Genomic DNA, 18,364 nt, shown 5'->3' with positions numbered 1-18,364 from the left:
CCTGAAAGGGAAATTACTTTGACTTCTGTGCAAATAAATCTCTGGTGAGCTCTTAAATTGTTTGCTAAATTTTGAGTTTAAACCTAGAAAGAATTATGTAAATTAAAAATAAATGGCATATAGCTGGATTAAAGTCTTGCCTTCACTGGTGAGGCTAAACCACCCCAGAAAATTCATATACTAGTCAACAGTTAAAGTCCACTCATGAATACATTTGGAGATGTTAATTTAGTATTTCTCTACCAGTAATGTTTATTACAAATGTATACCACTTGTAGCATCGTGAGTGACCTGTTCAGAAGTTGTCTTGTACTGAGCAAGAACGGTAACTGAACTGAAATATTTGTAGGTAACATGAAGACTTTGGAAGGTATCACTGAATAAAATACAAGCTTGATAAATTGGAGAAACCGGCTGAGATTGAAATAAGATTGAATACAAAGACAAAGAGGTTCATCTCTGAGGAATAATCAAATTCACAAATATAGTATAGATAATGATAAAAATAGCTATTATTTTTCTATCTGAGAGACAGCTCTCCCATTTTATAAAAGCCTTATATAAACTTGAGGGAGGTAAATATTATCTCAGTGTTACAGATGGAGAAATGGAGCTATGAATTGAATTACCCAGTGCTGCATGCACAGACTCAGAAAAGTCCCCATTTCTCAGCTCTAATTTCAGTCCCTTCTGTTATTAATGGTATGGTTTAATCTGTAGAGCCCTGAAAATCTGCTTTATAGCTGTGGACCATGTTTGCGGATCACGGATTGTATGCAAATACAAATTTTGCATCTGTGCAGGGCTCTAAGGAGCTGAAGGCAAAAAATAATTGAAAGAGAGGGTCAGCAATGGTACATTGTTACAAAAAAAAGTTTAAATTAGGATGTAATTAAGTAATGTGTAAAACAAGCCAGGTAACTATTACCCTGTATCCAGCTCTGGGTAAGGTTGCAGCAGACAACTGCAGTCAGTTGTGAAAACTATATTTAAAAAAAAAAAAAACATGGAGGAGAGGAAAGGACAATTATATTTTTCAGTGTTAACGAGGCTCCTACTGTCCGCAATTCTGGTCTCCCATGTTTTAGAAAGATGAATTAAAACTGGAACAGGGTAGGGATGGGCTACTAGGATGACCAGAGGAATGGAAAAGTAACCTTGTGAGAGGAGACTCAAAGAGCTTGGCTTGTTTAACCTAACCAAAAGAAGGCTGAGGGGAGATGTATTTATAGAGAACAATCATATCAGAGGGATAAATAACAGGGAGGGGGAGGAGATATTTAAGTTAAGCACCAGTGTTGACACAAGAACAAATGGATATAAACTGGCCATCCAAAAGTTTAGGCTTGAAACTAGATGAAGGTTTCTAACAATTGGAGGAGTAAAGTTCTGGTACAGCCTGACTTCAAGACTGAGCTTGATAAGTTTATGGAAGGCATGGTCTGATGAGACTGCCTACAGTGGCATGTGGCCCATCTGCGACTGCTAGTAGCAAATATCTCCAGTGGTCTGTGATCAGACACTAGATGGGGAGGGCTCTGAGTTACTACAGAGAATTCTTTGTCAGGTGTCTGGGTGGTGGGTCTTGCCCACATGCTCAGGATCTAACTGACTGCCATGTTTGGGGTGGTGAGGGTGCCCTGGGATCAGATTGGCAGAGAATATAGGGGTTTTTCACTTCCTCTGCAGTATGGGGCATGGATCACTTGCAGGTTTAAACTCGCGTAAATGGTGGATTCTCTGTAACTTGAAGTCTTTAAACCATGATTTGAGGGCTTCAGTAACTCTGCCAGAAGTTATGGGTCTATTACAGGAGTGGGTGGGCAAGATTCTGTGGCCTGTAATGTGCAGGAGGTCAGACTAGGTGATCATGATGGTCTCTTCTGGCATTAAAATCTGAGTCCTTAATTCTGAGCAGTGTTTTATCCTGTGGGACTGCCTGTGATACAGTACTCATACTCCAGGGAAGGATTTGATCTATTCCCTTTGGAGCAAGGTCCTACCCTGGCAATGCTAAAATACTACCTGACGGCATAAATTAGACTAAAAGATGACATTTCAAATCAGAAAGAGATTAAGAACACTATAGATCAGAAGCCAAAATAAGTTGTGTGTTAGATGAATGTTGGTGCATGACTTGAATGCGTTGTGAGGGATGAGGCCAAAAGCAGAATGCCTTCAACCATCTGAAAGCTGTTCATTATGTCTTTTGGCTATTTACCCTTCAAATATCCCCCTAACCATAGTTCATGCTTTTTTTGTTTGTTTAATTTTGGGTTTCCATTTTTCTGAAGAACATCAGTTTGTAATGAATAGATCAACTAGCTCTGGCTAAAGGCAAGAACGTTGCACTCTGAGGTTTCCAGAGAGGAGACTCAATTATATAAGAACATACCCCTAGTAATTGTGAACCATTATTAGGAAAAATTAGGGCTGAAACACTTCTGGAGATCAATGTCTGCAAATGCTTTCAGATATTTCATGATAAACTAGGTGAGAAAACTAAACCAAAACAAAAGAAAAAATTGCTGTGTTTTACCCATAAAATCATATAATGTTTTGGACATGGTCAATATTTTTATATAAGGCCATATGGATTCTAAATTGACCACCTGTCCTAAATTGTAGTTGATGTAAAAACTTTATTTTCAGAAGAATCCTTTTTACCATATTTTTAAATACAGCAATTGAGCATACACTAATTATTGTAGTGGGTGATATTACTTTGGTAATTTTGGTGTGTCCATTTGAGGATAATTATCAGAACCCTGCAAATTCACTAGTATTTCAGGGAAGTGGGTTGTATTTATATGGCTTATGTTGTATTTTTTTAAATTTTGGAAGAGTTCTATGTATACTCTACTTTAGAAAATGTTGACACTTAAAGTAATATCAAAATCACAAAAAAATTGAATTTATCAAATGATTTTATTTTAAGAAATACAATATGCAGTGTAATTTCAATTGATACTGACAATCACAATTTGTACTTCACACAATGATCATCTAGTCATGCAATAAAATATTTGTTACAGAACACTTCCACTTAAATGATTAATAATCATTTTCTCCTAGTTAAGGCATGGCACAGATCCTTGAACACTGATACACACCCTTCATTCTCATCTTTCTACACACTTGACAGCACACTGCAATTACACATTCCAAGAACACTAGGCTTGAACTCGTGGTCCTATTGAAGTCAAACCTAGTTTTGCCATTTACTTCAATGGGTTAAGATTTCACCCTGTATCTCTATCTATGAAGTTATAGCACATAGCCATTGTAATCCTTCAAACATACCACTCTCTTAAAGACTAAGTCAGGTTTGTAAATTCAAATATTCAGTGTAGAAAAGAAAATGTCAATAACAGCCAAAATGTTTCATATCTCAAGTTTTGCACTGATCTAGGTTAACAGCGTAAATTCTTAACCATCAACAACCCATCTAGAGATTCTGAAATCATTTGTTGCCTCCTCCCCAATCCACCTTTGGATTTAGATAGTCGGGAGGAAAAAAAGGTTACGTGATGTGAATGGTACTGAGAAACACAGAAGAGTAGAATCTTCATATGGCTGACTAAAGCTAATACACAACATCACATGTTTCAAAAAATATGTATTGCAAGCACAGCTCTGCTTTCCTCCTTGTTTTAAACTTTAAATATCTTTCCCACACTCCGGGCAAAGGATGTCATCCCTTTCTGTGAGGAAGCCGCGACCCACTAATGAAAGAGAACACTTCTTACAGTTAAAGCAGTCATTATGCCACTGCCGTTCTTCAAAGGAGATATACTTGGTTCCTCCGAGTCCTATTTAAAAACCAAAAGTGATAAGGAAAAACAATAGAGTACCAGTCATCAGGTGGCTTAGTGTAAGAATGTATTTGGGGACTACTATTGATACTGGATATAAGGCAATGAAAGAAACTTTGTGAGAGAGAATTCCATTCCTGCTTTGTGTTAGTCTAATTTTGCCATCCTTGCACGTGGTGGGTAGTATCCTAGGGCTTATCTACAATTAAAACACTACAGCTGTGCTGCTGTAGAGCTTCAGTGTAGACACCTCCTTTGTGAATGGGAGGGGTTCTCCTACTGGCATAGGTAATCTACCTCTCAGAGAGACGGAAGCTAGATGAATGGAAGAATTCTTCCATCGACCTAGTGCTGTCTACATGGGGATTTAGGTCGGCTTAACTATGTCCCTCAAGGGTGTGGATTTTTCGCATCCCTGAATGACATAGCAGGTTTGATGTAATTTTCTAGCATAGACCAGCCCTTAATCTTCATGCTACTCAGTGTGAGTGTAAACTGGACCTTAAGAGATGGACTTGAGCCTTAACTGATGGATTTGACAGAGAAATGGGGTATAATGTACACGAGGGAGTCAGAATAGAGAGGAAAGATATGGGTTACAGAAATAAGATAACACGGTTATTCACTACAGGGATACATATGTCCTGAAAGGTTAGGGTTTTTTAATTTTTTTTTTTTAATGTGAACGTGCTCAATTGCGAAGGTGACATTGTAGAACTGGAATTGAGTGATCTGAGTAGAGCAAAGGGAATGGTTTGACAGTTTTGATGCGGGTGTGTCAAGAAAGTGGAACCATGAGAAGAAAGTGCAAAAATATTTGAGAGAAAGAGGTGAAGGGGCCATTGAGGATGGCCTCATTGGTGAAGCAGAAGTTTGGAGGAATGTGAAAGGGAACAAAGGCCCAGATTTCCGTATGAGCTATGTGTTGCATGACCATGGAAGCAAGAACAAGCTGTTTGAACCTGATGCTGAGGATGCAGTCAGAGAAGAGACTGAAAGGATGTGTGCAATGTGATTGAATTGACAGGTGAGAGATGATTTTGGCAAGAGTATTTTGGACAGTTGGGAGGGAAGTGAAGTTAGTATCAAAAAGCTCAAAGGGGGGAGATTGCAGCATAAAGATAGACAGGAAATGTTGAATTTCCTTGATGGCAAAGAAGTGCTAAGTGTGCCATCCAAAGTGGCCTATTGGTAATGGCAGGAGAGGTGTAAGTAGACACGCAACGAGTGAAATAATGGCCTGGGGCAGAGCAATGGTAGTGTCAGATGAGAGACTCTGAGTTGTGGCTCAGAACCTCAGTCTTGGATTGTATAACTCACATGTCTAAAGCATTGAACACCTCACATGGAGGATTATATTTTTATGCTTAGTGATGTTAATACAGCACTAAATAATTGTTCTCTTTAATATTTTTATATTGAATGGCAGTGCCTCAAAGCCTTGTGAATTCTAGGCACCTATCCTGAAAATCCGGGAAAACCTCATTGCAGTCAAATATGAGACATAATTAAATGTACTTTCTATTGGGAGGGAAACTATAGTTGGTAAGTAGGGTAGTGTCTCAGAAAGAATACCATACGGGGTATGTCTATCCTACTATATGCAAAGCTGTCTTAGGATATGTCTACATGTTCCCTGGAACTCAAATGAAAAGGAGAAAAATCAAAGTGAGGACTCATTCCAATTTTTCCAAGACCCCAAAGACTGCTCAAGTAAAAGTGCTCAAATTCAGGATATGATAAGATTGGGATACTTGTTGTCTCTTAAATTAACCTGACCACTACATTGCCCACAAATATTTTTAAAATTAATTGCTTTCTGAAGATCATGGTAGTAAGACACCTACCACTGATGGGGTTGGTGCATCCAGCGCACTTTTTGGCATAGAGATTGCAGAAGCAACTCAGGCAATATGCAAACTCATCCCGGGAAGTAAAGCGCTGTCCAGACAACTGCTTCTTGCATCCAGTACAAACAAAGCACTCCTTGTGCCAGGGCTGCTCCCGGTAAGTTACACCTCCTGTAGTGATAGCCTGTGGTGTTGGGTTTTTTTTTTTTTTCCAAGAATAAAAGAGGTTTTGTGAGGTCATCTTCTTACTGAGGATGACTTATTTTTAAACCAGGTATAACATTTATGATTACTGGCAGGAACTGACCTTGAGACGGAAGCCTTGGTTTGGGATAAGTGATTATTGTGCCCAATTATGCAAAGTCTCATCCTCAAACAACTCATTTGCTCCCTTTTCATCTTGTAATCTTGCTCAAAATTGTCCTCTTTATATATAAAACCCTTACACCATTCTGCTTCATTACCATGTTTTTCTCTACTCCTTTCCTTGTGCTCATCTCAACATTGGCCTCCTTTCCATGCTTTCACATAATCCCATCCCTGGTGGTGAAATAATTTATCTCTGAAGCTTCTGCTGTCTGAAACAGCCTTTTTATTTTTCCTCCTCATCAACAAAACATTTAATTTCAAATCTCTTCTGAAAATGTCTCTCTTCTCCTTTGCTTGCATCTCTTTGACCCAGTCCTGGACATCCATCACATAATGAGTCATTCAAACCATCCCACTGAAGTCAGTTATACTAAATTATGTGAGCAAGGAATCAACCACAAGACTTTAGGTTGCAGGTTGAAGTCATAATTTATTTCTTCCACTGGTATTTTTAAATTATAATTCACTATAGAATGGTGGTGTATGAATTGTAGGAAATATGTTGTGCAAACAATTGACCTGATCCTGCAAACACCTGTGACTTATTACTGAGTAGTGACTTCAAAAATGTTGATTTCAGAAAATATATGCTATAAACATGGCAACTCTTTCTTTTTTCCTCTTGATCTTTATGGTTGGGATTTCCAAGAGGATTCAGCATTAGCCTAACTCAGCTCCTGTTGAAGTCAATGGGAAAATATTATTGATTTCAGTGGGAGCTGGGTTGGACCACTGCGGAGTGCTTTAATTTGAAAATTTCATCCTCCATGCCTTTCCCTCACTCAGAGCTAAAGATGCCATCCCCTGTAGGAAACATCTCATGATAATAAGCATTGAATTTGTTAATAAGGGTTTGCAGGACTGGACCCTAAAGTTGTACTGCGTTTCCTAAGGTCAGTTGATTTTATCATTGTTTTCATAACAATTTATCTCACACACAGGAAAAACAAAAAACCCTCCACCAATTTGGTAGGTATGACAAATTTGTAAATTTGAGATACATAAATTAAGAATAATACCTTCTTACACTGGACACACTGCATGGCAAACTGCTTTTCATAGCAGGGTACGCAGAAGTTTTGATTATCTTTGGGGATGAAGGTCTTTGTTCCAATTGGTTGTTGACAACGATGGCAGATAAAGCAGGTCTCATGCCAGCTGTTGCCCTTATACTCCATCTTGCGTGTACCTGTCATGAGATCAAAGCACAAAATGAAACCCTTCATGCTGACAGTTGTAGCAGTTTTAACCATTGTAGTTTTTAATTGGTTCTACTGATTGCTAGAACTTGTGTAGTGATTAGCTAGCATAGCAAAGAGTTAGGTGCTGTTCACAGACGAAGTTTCCAGAGTTTGCGAGTTATGGTAAGGAGAGAGGAGTAGCTACAGAGAGCTGCAGGCTTCCTTCAGATGGCACTGTGAGAATTAATTCATTAGGCATTCTTGTGAAATCTGCAGTATTAGCCTTACCTTCGCTCTGTTCCACACCTTTTATTAAAGTCCTACAGTTATTTTTTCATTTAGTTTCTGTTTTGTGTTTGTGCCTCAGATACAAGAACAAGCAGACGAGTCTGAAGGAAATGCCAGTTATGTTAGTCCCTGACCCTTTTACATAAGAAAATAAGAACGGCCATATTGGGTCAGACCAAAGGTCCATCTAGTTCAGTATCCTGTCTTCCAACAGTGGCCAAGGCCAGGTGCCCCAGAGGGAATAAACAGAACAGGTAATCATCAAGTGATCAATTCCCTGTCACCCATTCCCAGCTTCTGGCAGAGCCTAGGGACACCATCCTTCCCATCCTAGCTAATAGCCATTGATGGACCTATCCTCCATGAATTTATCTAGTTCTTTTTTGAACCCTGTTAGTCTTTGCCTTCACAACATCCTCTGGTAAGGAGTTCCACAGACTGACTGTGCGTTGCGTGAAGAAATACTTCTTTTTGTTTTAAACTTGCTGCCTATTAATTTCATTTGGTGACCCCTAGTTCTTGTGTTATGAGAGGGAGTAAATAACACTTCCTTATTTACTTTCTCCACACCAGTCATTATTTTATAGACCTCTATCATATCCCCTCTTAGCTGTCTCTTTTCCAAGTTGAAAAGTCCCAGTCTTATTAAGCGCTCCTCATACGGCAGCCATTCCATACCCCTAATCATTTTTGTTGCCCTTTTCTGAGTCTTTTCCAATTCCGACATATCTTTTTTTGAAATGGGGCAACCACATCTGCACGCGGTATTCAAGATGTGGCCATACCATGGATTTATATAGCGGCAATATGATATTTTCTGTCTTATTATCTATCCCTTTCTTAATGATTCCCAGTATTCTGTTCGCTTTTTGTGACTGCTGCTGCACGTTGAGTGGATGTTTTCAGAGAACTATCCACTATGACTCCAAGGTCTCTCTCTTGAGTGGTGACAGCTAATTTAGACTTTATATGTATAGTTGGAATTATGTTTTCCAATGTGCATTACTTTGCATTTATCAACATTGAATTTCATCTGTCATTTTGTTGCCCAGTCACCTAGTTTTGTGACATCCTTTTGTAGCTCTCGCAGTCTGCCTGATACTTAACTGCCTGGGATTTTTCCAATAAAACATACCCATCAAATCCGCTCTATGCCTTTGAAGTCTATAACAAAATCAATAACACAGTCTTCTCTGGTTTAAATGGTGAAGCATCTGACCCTGTGAGCATCATTGGCTGGCTGCATGCCCATTCAAACTTTCTCTGAGATCAGCTGCCTTTAAATCATGCTTTTTGTTGAGAAAAGGAGAAAAAACTTGAAACAATCTTAATTATTTGGAGTTAGGAACCTAAGCCCTCTTCTTGCCCCAGCATTTCAGAGGTTGTTCTTAAGCATTCCAGACAATATCACAGATGCCACATTTTCATGTGCAAACTTCTTCATGTATTGATGCATATTTTTCTCTATGTCAGCAAATTAGAACAGGAATAGTCCAGGCCAGAAGCAAAATATAACTACAAAAGAAATTACTACCATTTGTATTGTCAAACAAAATGTATTGACTGTATATTTACATTTAAAAGAATATCAATTTGCGACAAGCTGATCAGGTATTAGCTAGTGGCTAAGGGCAAGATTCTGCCCTTCGATGACTGATTTCAGTGGATGCCAAAAACATTTATCCAAAGCTCTTCCCACGTCTCCTTCCCCAGATTTTAGATCTTTCCTTTAATAGCCCAATGTGTCATTCCTTCACTTACTTTTCTCTTCTTATATTTCTAAAATGTGTCCTGAGACATATGATAGGACATGTTTTAAAAATGAAACATTAAATAATAAAGAAATAACTGATTCATAGCAGCATAGCAAATATGTTAATTGACAATTATCTTGCTTCATGACACTTCAGTGCCTCATTGTTTCTTATTTTATTAATGCACTACATTAATAATAATCTAATCATACGCTTAGTGCTTGTGTAATTTTCAGATGAGACAAAGGAGCAACAGAATAGGTCCCTGAAGAAAAGAAAAGAAATATCGGGCTATTAATGAGAGGAGATCTGGATTCTGAGAGGGGTTACATGCTGGAGCAAAATATTTGTTTTCATATCTTTGGTTGGGAGGCAAGATGCATTGGGCTCTAACTGAGGTAGTGATGACAATGAAACACAGTCCAGTGAGGCTGCCTTGTTAATTATATATCTGCCAGACTGAAATCAGTGGAAGTTTAGGCTGTGTGGAGACTGCATGATCAGTCTTTTAATTACTGTAGTGTTTAATGTAATGTCACAAAACTGCTTTATCACATCTAAATTGAACATTCGGTGCAGCAAAGTAAAGACCAAGAGCAGCATCAATAACCATCTAGACATGTATCTAACCTCTCCTGTCTGTCTTGGGTCTTCCTGAATTAATCAACCCGGGCACTGACCCCGTTGCTGCATCACCACTCATATAGCACACTAAGGGAGAAGATGGATGCTACATGTGTAGTTCTCTACTCACAATGGTGCATACAGTGTAGCGCAGTGGTTTTCAAACTTTTTTTCTGGGGACCCAGTTGAAGAAAATTGTTGATGTCCGTGACCCAACGGAGCTGGGGATGAGGGATTTGGGATGTGGGAGGGGCTCAGGGCTGGGGAGCTGGGGTTAAGGCTGCGGGTGGGGCCAGGAATGAAGGGTTCAGGTTGTGGGGGGGGGCTCTGTGCTGGGGCAGGGGCTTGGTGTTAGGGTGCAGGAGGGGTTCAGGGCTCTGGGATGGGGGTGCAGGCTCGGGTGGGGCTGGGGATGAGGGGTTTGGGGTGCAGGAGGAGCTCTGGGTTTGGGGGTGCTCGGGGCAGGGGCAGGAGGTTGGGGTGCAGGGCTTGGGCAGCATGGCCCCGTGACCCCCCTGCCTAGAAGCCGAATCTGCTGCTGGCCGTTTCTGGGGCACAGTGCAGTGTTGGAAAAGGTAGGTGCTAGCCTGCTTAGCTGTGCAGCACAGCCGACAGGACTTTTAATATCCCGGTCAGCAGTGCTGACCAGAGTGACCCAGCGCCTGACATGCCATGACCCAGTAGTGGGTCGCCACCTGAACTCTGAAAAACGCTGGTGTAGAACAGCCTGATTACCAAGTGTGATGGTGGCTTTCGCTGCATACATTAGGCAGGGTTTGGGTGCAAAATTTTTGGTTAATTGATTTCCTGTCTGGGTTGTAAGCTTAAAATAAATGGAGCACACCAAACACTAGGAGATGACTAATTTAAAATAATATTCAGGAACACTCCTCCTCACAATTAAAAATGACACAATTCGCTATTAACATACAGATTGTATGGTAACTTCCAACTTATCTGTATGTGTGTATATATATCTATATATATCTATATATCTTACTATATGTTTCATTCTATTCATCCGATGAAGTGAGCTGTGGCTCATGAAAGTTTATGCTCAAACAAATTTGTTAGTCGCTAAGGTGCCACAAGTACTCCTGTTCTTTTTGCGGATACAGACTAACACGGCTGCTACTCTGAAACCTGACAATTAGCTATAGTTCTCAACTAATAAAACACAAGTAATGTATCTATACTCCTGAAAAGGGGAAAGAGAGTACAAATGTGGAACCTAAGCAATTTTGGCCATCTGCTTTTAAAGACTTTTGCATTATTTCTATTTGTACATCCTATCTTATATCCCAAGCCCCTGCAATTTTTATGTCATGGCCCGTCAGGCACCCATGTCAATTTTCACATGGTTGACATGAGAGTGCCACTTCAGAAAGGATTCAGCTGGAATAACATCCTATCGCTGATCATTACCAGGCATACATAATGGATTCCTGAATTTTAAGAGTAAAAACTGGTTTTATTATCTATTTCTAGACCCAGCCCCACGCTCTGCCCTTTTAAGCCTTCAAATTGTTATCGAATGTTATGGCATTGTAACCAACAGAGCATGTTTCAATGGTCTCTTACCACATGCCCAAGTGTGAGCTGTTGAGAGGCAGCTATTTCTTGGATAGCCGAACCTGAAAGGGAGCCAGTTCCCTCGTTTCAGACTCAGGGACTCAACTGCACTTCGGAGGTAGCCTGGCTGCTTTTTTCACCTTTTGTTGAAAAGCTAAAACGGGGAATATTTAGCTCCCAATTTAGCTTTTTAAGTAAAAAGTTAAACTTTAAAAGCACCCTGTTGCTCTTCAGATAGTAGCAACCAGTCAAGGCAGTGTACAAGAAAGAAAGACAACACTAGACAGACAAGGTGTATAAGAACTTTGGCTGTCCAGCCTGCATAAAACTTTCATATATAGTGTACAAATTGATTATGGCACCAATGTGAATGCTTATCAAAAATTGAATTAAAAATAGAACTGAGACTTACTTTTCCCCCTTTCTTTGTATTAATACATCTCATTTGTATAATTGATGTATTGAAATCTATTATGTGAATTAGGTGATCTGGATAACTTAAAACATAGGTTATAACATCCCCAACTGACCCATAAGATTATGAATTAGGGCATTCAGTATTTAAAGATGTTTGTTATAAAGGATGCTGGGGTTAGTTTTGATATTTGACCCAGCTTTTTTCTTTCTTTTTTTTGGTCTCATCCAATTTCCTGCCATTGCAGCAGCCTTGGCATTTGGACACCTTCATCTCTCCCTCTGTCTCCCAGTGGCACATAGTTTAATTTCCTGAGGACTGAAATGCTTTGGTATAACTCAAGTCTTTGGGCTTAATATAGGGGCATCTGGATGAAAATGAATAGCCTGTGTTATACAGAAAATGGTTCCTTCTGGCCTTTAAACCATATAAAATGAAATGAAGTTGAGAGACTGTCAATGACTTCAGTGGGCTTTGGGGCAGGCCTTTATAGTACAGACAAATGAAAATTGGTATATCCTAACCTGGCATGATAGTCTTCTTGCACTCATTGCATTTGGAAGAGTATTCATTGGAATAGCATTCAGTACAAAGTAGATGCTCCTCTTTTGCAGCAAAAGGTTTGTCCACCAATGAGTTCTTGCATTGGAAGCAGTGAAAACAGGTTTCATGCCAGTGCCGGTCCTTGTAGGACAGATCCTATAGAAATCCAAAACCACAGAATGAATAATTTGCACAATTGTAAGTTGGGAGACTATCCAAGCATATTCAAGTCTGAATCACATAGCCAAGTTTTGAGGCTTATTCATACAGCTCAGGAAAACAAATTGTCCTGCTTGACAATGAACTGAATTGCTGTGGTTACTCAAAAGGGCAAAAGACAATTCCATCTCCTTTAATAGGCTTTAAACAAAACCCCCCAAACCACGTAACCTTTGCTTTTTGTAATACCACAGAGAAACAAGTAGTCTCATTTATGTATTTCCCCTGAGAATTAAGTCATTCTTCAGAAATATTATTCAGAAATATAATATATTTTCCACCTGTGTCTTGGCCATTGCTGTCTTCTAGGTCATTCCTTCTTAACGTGGGTCTTGGCAGAAATCTCTGTTCCACGTTCATCTCTGGTATTAATTCCAGTTATTAATGGATGTACACTAAGGATTGAACTGGCCATATATCTCTCCATTTTTTATGACTAGATTTAGTTCAGTTTTACTTAGATGCTAAATATGGGTCAGAACTGTCACCACCATTTTGCTGCTACTTACATTGCTGCTTTGCCAGGGGCACTCCATATAGATGCAATGTCACATAATTTCTGTGGGTGCCACTCTAGAATTGTCTGATACTAAGATTGGCATCATAGTTCCAAACAATATTTCTTCCACTGAAATGTCAGTGCAGAAAATGATTTTAAAGGATTGTCCTTTTAGAAATTATTAAAAACCCATGTCCACTGTAACTCCCAAAGTCCTTGGTGTTCCAGACAAAACCCAGATCCAAACCATCCTGGTTTTACAAAATAAATCTCAACTGAAGAGGTTTTGAAGAAAAAAAAAAGAGAGAAAAAAAGAAGACAGCAACCCATTGCATTTTTGCGTAGGTTGAATAATCAGAATACTTGACTTACCCAAGGGCATCTGCCTCTTAAATATATAGGATCTCAGAGTTTGCATTGATTCCTGTATCATGAAAAGGCAATTTTTTAAAATACACTGGAAAAACTAACCTTTCACTTTCCATTTAAAGACTTGCCTATAATTGACAAACCGCTTACACTAAATTATATTGGTGAACAGAAGGGAGAAGAATGAATCAAGGAATGTCAGCATTTTTCTATCGTCAGTGAGACAGAACATTAACAGTGGCACAGGGAGAAAATCTTGTTTGAACACCTGCCCTGCTCACCTCAACTCCCTCAAAATCTCTTTTTCAAGTAGTAATTGAGGATGTTCTTGTTTTTCCAACTCTGAAGTCACACAAAGTGCAACACCCATAGAGATTCCTATTTCACTGTTTTCAAAGAGTTATTCATACAACTTGCTCTGTTCACATCAGACAAAACCTTGCGAAACAAACCAGTTTCTGATCCTTAAATATCAGATTTTCTAACATCAAAATGAAAAAATAAAACCTATCTTGTTGAAGAGATTGATATTTACATTACTTTCCTGAAAGGAAGTTGAACAACTTAATCATGATCTCCAAGGAATAATATTTTTCCTGGAAAAGTGCAACCTAGAGCCAACAGGGAGTTTTCCAAAATGTGAAACTTGCTTGCTGGAAAATGGAATGACTGCAGATCTATTTTCTTTATTGTTGTCTTTTGTGAAACTGGAGGCTTTTTTAAACTTAGGAAACTCGAAAAAATAAGAATTTATCTCTTCTTCTTTTTTTTTTTTGCTGTGTTCTTCAAAGTATTTTTTACCTCCAAAGTTGGTAAAGTGAGTATCTGTTAACTGCCTTTTTCCCCCCTTTTTGCTTACATAAGCCTCGCCAAAAATGTAACTTGTACTTTTTAAAGTTGGAAATAATGAAGCCTATGCCTTTTCCTTTTTTTGAACAGTAAAATGTTCTTTGTCCAGAAGCCTCTAGAGTAATCAAAGCTAAACAAAGCTAGGTTAAATCTTGATGTGTAATGTAGACATATTGGCTTAGAGAAATTGCTGAGCTGTGGTTGAGCAATGGTGACTCGAAGCCAAATTATGTCCTACCTCTGGACCAGTCTCCAGTGCAAGCTAGAGCAGCCTCAGACCTCCTCTAATTTCTATTGGCTGCTCACAACTGCAAGGAGCTGTTCCAGCAGCAGGGATCATGGATATAAAGACACTCGATCCATCCTCACTGCATGGATGAGGCCAGGAGGGAGTGACATAAAGCCGTTATCATGGTAGTATGACATTCAAGGATCCCCCAGCACTAGAAGGCATCCTCAAGAGACTGGTTAAGCTGGCTTCATACCTGCTTTGTGCAACCTGAGTGGAGCAAAGCAGCCGGAGTGCAGATGAGGATCTGACCCAATGTGTTCATTGACCCTGATTTTTAAACCTCCAATATTGTGGGTGCAACTTTAGAGGCTGTTTTTGAAAATGTATGCTCTAGCTTGTGCCAACTGATGTACAGTTGAGAGATCTTGTTATCCTATTAATATGGGAAGCAAGCACAGGTGAGAAATGTAGAAGGATTACTTTGGATGGATCATGGGTCTCTGACCCAAAGTGTACACATGCACATTTGTTTATGGTATAAATGTTGTATAGCCTATGCAAAGAGAGAGTGCTCTAGACAAATCTCAGGGATATGTGTTACTGGTTAAAACAGAAGGGGGAAATTGCATGCTTCTGCAGAGCTTTAAAAAAGCCTGTAGCAGAATCTACAGGGAAAATATTTAGCACTTAAGTAAATTACTTTTCTTCTGAGCTCAAAAAATTATTTTCCTCCCCTAGCTGGTTTAATTTGATGAATTTAATAAACTTGTTTGAATTAGAAACAGGATGGGGGTGCTTCTCAGCCTGATCTTTCCACAAAGGTCAATCCTGCATTACATAATATTGTCCTCAAAGCAAACTTCTCCAAATCAAGCCTTCTTAAGTGAGGGTGAGATCGTATTTTTTCCATAATTCTTCCAAAATTTACAATTCAGGATACAATTTATTTTTCCTCTTCTGTGATATGACTGTAGGTGAATAACTTGTTTTTTTTACAGAACAAAATCGTAAGATTAGAGTTACTAGGTTTTATAAGCATAAATCCCTTATTGCCCTGAAACAGTATTGTTTTTTTGTTAGGCTTTACTACTCAAGCCATTGTGTTTTCCACTGAACTTGGTCTCCTCAGAGACCACAATAGGAAGAAGGAGATTAGAGAGGTTATGAACAGGAAAGTAACCAAATATATTTGTGTTCATGAATTAGTGAAAACATCAGCATTTTTACTAGAAACAATGTTCTCCTTAGAATCTAAGGCAGGAAGAGTAGGATACAATTTCAAAGTTTTGTGTAAATTTTTGGTGTGCAGGTCCTGTGACTGAGTGACGCACTGCTAAAACCAGCACCTCGCTGTTTAGAAAACGTACAAGTGAAGGTCCTTGGTGTCTCTTTTTCCCTTCCTCCTCACTACACAACACAGGATATAAGACAAGTCAGATTTTCAGTGCCAAAGCAAAATAAGAATTGCAGTTCAGCAAAGGATTGAGATTTAATTGAAGTGTTGTTAAGATAACCATCCTGTTCCATATATTACTGTTGGCTCCATTTTCTGTTTGCAGTGCATATTTAAGATTGATCCTTTTGATTAATTTTTGGCCCACCTGCTGCCAGAATAGCCTTCCACAACAATCCTCTTTTAATTTTTTTTCTCAGATTTTGCAAACAAATTTTTTCATTCCTGTGTACGTCATCTTATGGTCTGCATTAGAAAGGTGAGTTGTTGTGGGTATTTCCTGTATTGGTGAGGTTCTCTGCGCCGATGAAACTGCAAAGAAACTATTTTTAAAAAATTGTAAAGAATGCTACAATCAACTCAAAAGTCAAATTTAAGCCGTTAAGCAAATGTGAACATCTGAGGTTTTGAAAATTACAGAGGAATTTCCAGAAAGAATGTTCTGTGTTTCAAGCAAGCAAGAGTGGGGAACAATAGCTGTAGCACAAGTTCACCAGTGACTTGGGCTTTGAAACCTAATTGTTTTAATACAAATTCATTCCTTCTTAAGAGATGATCTTAGGAAGCTGTTGGCATATGAATAATGTGCAATGGCTTTGAAAGCAACATGGGGGTATTTTTTTAATGTCTACCAGTGCTTCCTGCCATTCAATACACAACGTTTTTAATCTGCCTGTCAGAGTTTTATAAACATTAGCTAGAAATGATTACAGTTAACACGATGGCTCAGGCCAGATGTATTATTAACATCACATGGTGTCATTTAGTTAACTGTGTTTCTGTGAAAACCAAAATTTTCAATAAAGTACCAGTCTGTATAATTTGTGAGTTATATTCAGAGTCATCCATTCAAGTACTATAAAAAGATTGCAAGATTTTAAAAAAACCCTTTAAGTAAAAAAAAAAAAAAAATTTTTTTCAGTGTAAGGCCATGTCTACACTACCCCACTTATGTCGGCAAAACGTATGTTGCTCAGGGGTGAGTGACTTAAATGTCACCAGCATACGTGGTAGTGTGCACAGCACTATGTCAGTGGGAAAGCTTCTCCTGCTGACACAGCCACCACCACTCGTTGGGGGTGGTTTTATTATGTTGACAGGAGAGCTCTCTCCCATCCACATGGAGTGGCTACACACATGATCTTACAGCGGCGCAGCTACATTGGTACAGCTGAGCTGCTGTAAACTCACTAGTGTGGACATGGCCTAGATGTCTTTCAGAGAGGGTTTAATGGATTGTGTTCTGCGTTGCTGTGCTGGAGACCCAGAGCCTGCCTCTCCTGTCCTCTTACTTGCACCTATTTTACACCGCTTTGACTCCATAGACGATATTCCTGACTTACACTGGTGTAAATCAAAGGAGGATCAGGCCCCTACTGCCTTGAACACTGTGTGCTCATTTACACCTGTGCACTGTGGATATGAAGTGTTACCGAAGCAAATATGTCAACCGTACTTGTGGTAATATTTTACACCCACTTTCCACAGTTGAAAAAGACCTCTCAAGGTACAAAGCAGTGGAGAATGAGGCACCCAAATCCTAATCCTAGTTCTGGCCTCTTGCTACCTGGCTATCGGGTAGTAGCAGTCTGAGGAAGCAATGAACTGAACCACTTGGCCATTGATAACAGAAAAATGCCATGCAGGACTGAATTAATCCATCATTGGGCCCTAGGCATGCATACACTTCTGGGCCACTACCTTCTAATATGACTCCCTGCAGCAAGTCACAACATCACTCACTCAAATTTAGCCCAGTGCCACTCCATAATTTGAGTGAGTGGCGTTGTGACCTGGTGCACAAAATCCCAGTGCCACTCATATTTGGCCCACCCACCCTTTCATTAGCCAAATTGCCCCTGTTCACCTTTCCAAATTTGGGCTCTAAGCAGGTGCCTAATTTGCCTATATGTTAATCCGGCTCTGTGCATAAGGCAAAAATGAACGTTTTGCCAGCTGCAGGGAGACTCCTTGGTTTAGAAGCATGGCAGTAGCTATGACCAAGGGCCTATAGGGAGTATCAGAAGTCCATAAACAAATGGAGATCCTCAGGGCTCCGTCAGTGACATTGAGGACTGGGGAAAAAAAAATCTTGCTTGGTTGTCTTGCTTCTACTCTCCCTTACATCAGTGTAACTTCAGTGATGTTACTCTTCATTTACACTGGCATAAGTGAGAGGAGAATCAGGCCCATAAGATGTTTCTTATATGTATCAAATTATAGTTTGAAAATATTCAGCTGTATAGAAGCTATACCTGAACAAGAAAACAAATACATATCCTTCATTGGCCTTTGGTTTTTATTTTACATGCAGTAGATAAAATGATTAAAA

The 18,364-nt window shown here is 39.3% G+C and overlaps 1 protein-coding gene across 8 annotated transcripts in view; it reads right to left on the bottom strand.

Moving 5' to 3' along the window:
* The window catches only part of FHL2 (four and a half LIM domains 2), a 74,002-nt gene that overhangs the window by 4,706 nt on the left and 50,932 nt on the right, over positions 1 to 18,364 (bottom strand). For 7 of the 8 annotated variants that reach the window (XM_043511994.1, XM_043511838.1, XM_043511913.1 and 4 more), the window contains 4 exons: positions 12,393 to 12,567; positions 7,054 to 7,223; positions 5,663 to 5,849; positions 3,111 to 3,812 (listed from right to left, as the gene is read on the bottom strand). In XM_043511994.1, the coding sequence (XP_043367929.1) occupies positions 3,661 to 3,812; positions 5,663 to 5,849; positions 7,054 to 7,223; positions 12,393 to 12,399 (516 nt within the window). In that variant the 5' untranslated portion in view covers positions 12,400 to 12,567 and the 3' untranslated portion in view covers positions 3,111 to 3,660. Of the gene's footprint in view, positions 1 to 3,110; positions 3,813 to 5,662; positions 5,850 to 7,053; positions 7,224 to 12,392; positions 12,568 to 18,364 lie in introns of those variants that run through there. The other variant, XM_043511948.1, reaches the window with a different exon arrangement.

This window comes from Dermochelys coriacea, chromosome 1 (assembly GCF_009764565.3).
Source record: "Dermochelys coriacea isolate rDerCor1 chromosome 1, rDerCor1.pri.v4, whole genome shotgun sequence".
In the NCBI taxonomy this organism is placed as follows: domain Eukaryota; kingdom Metazoa; phylum Chordata; order Testudines; family Dermochelyidae; genus Dermochelys; species Dermochelys coriacea.
This window is presented reverse-complemented; position numbering and strand designations above follow the sequence as displayed.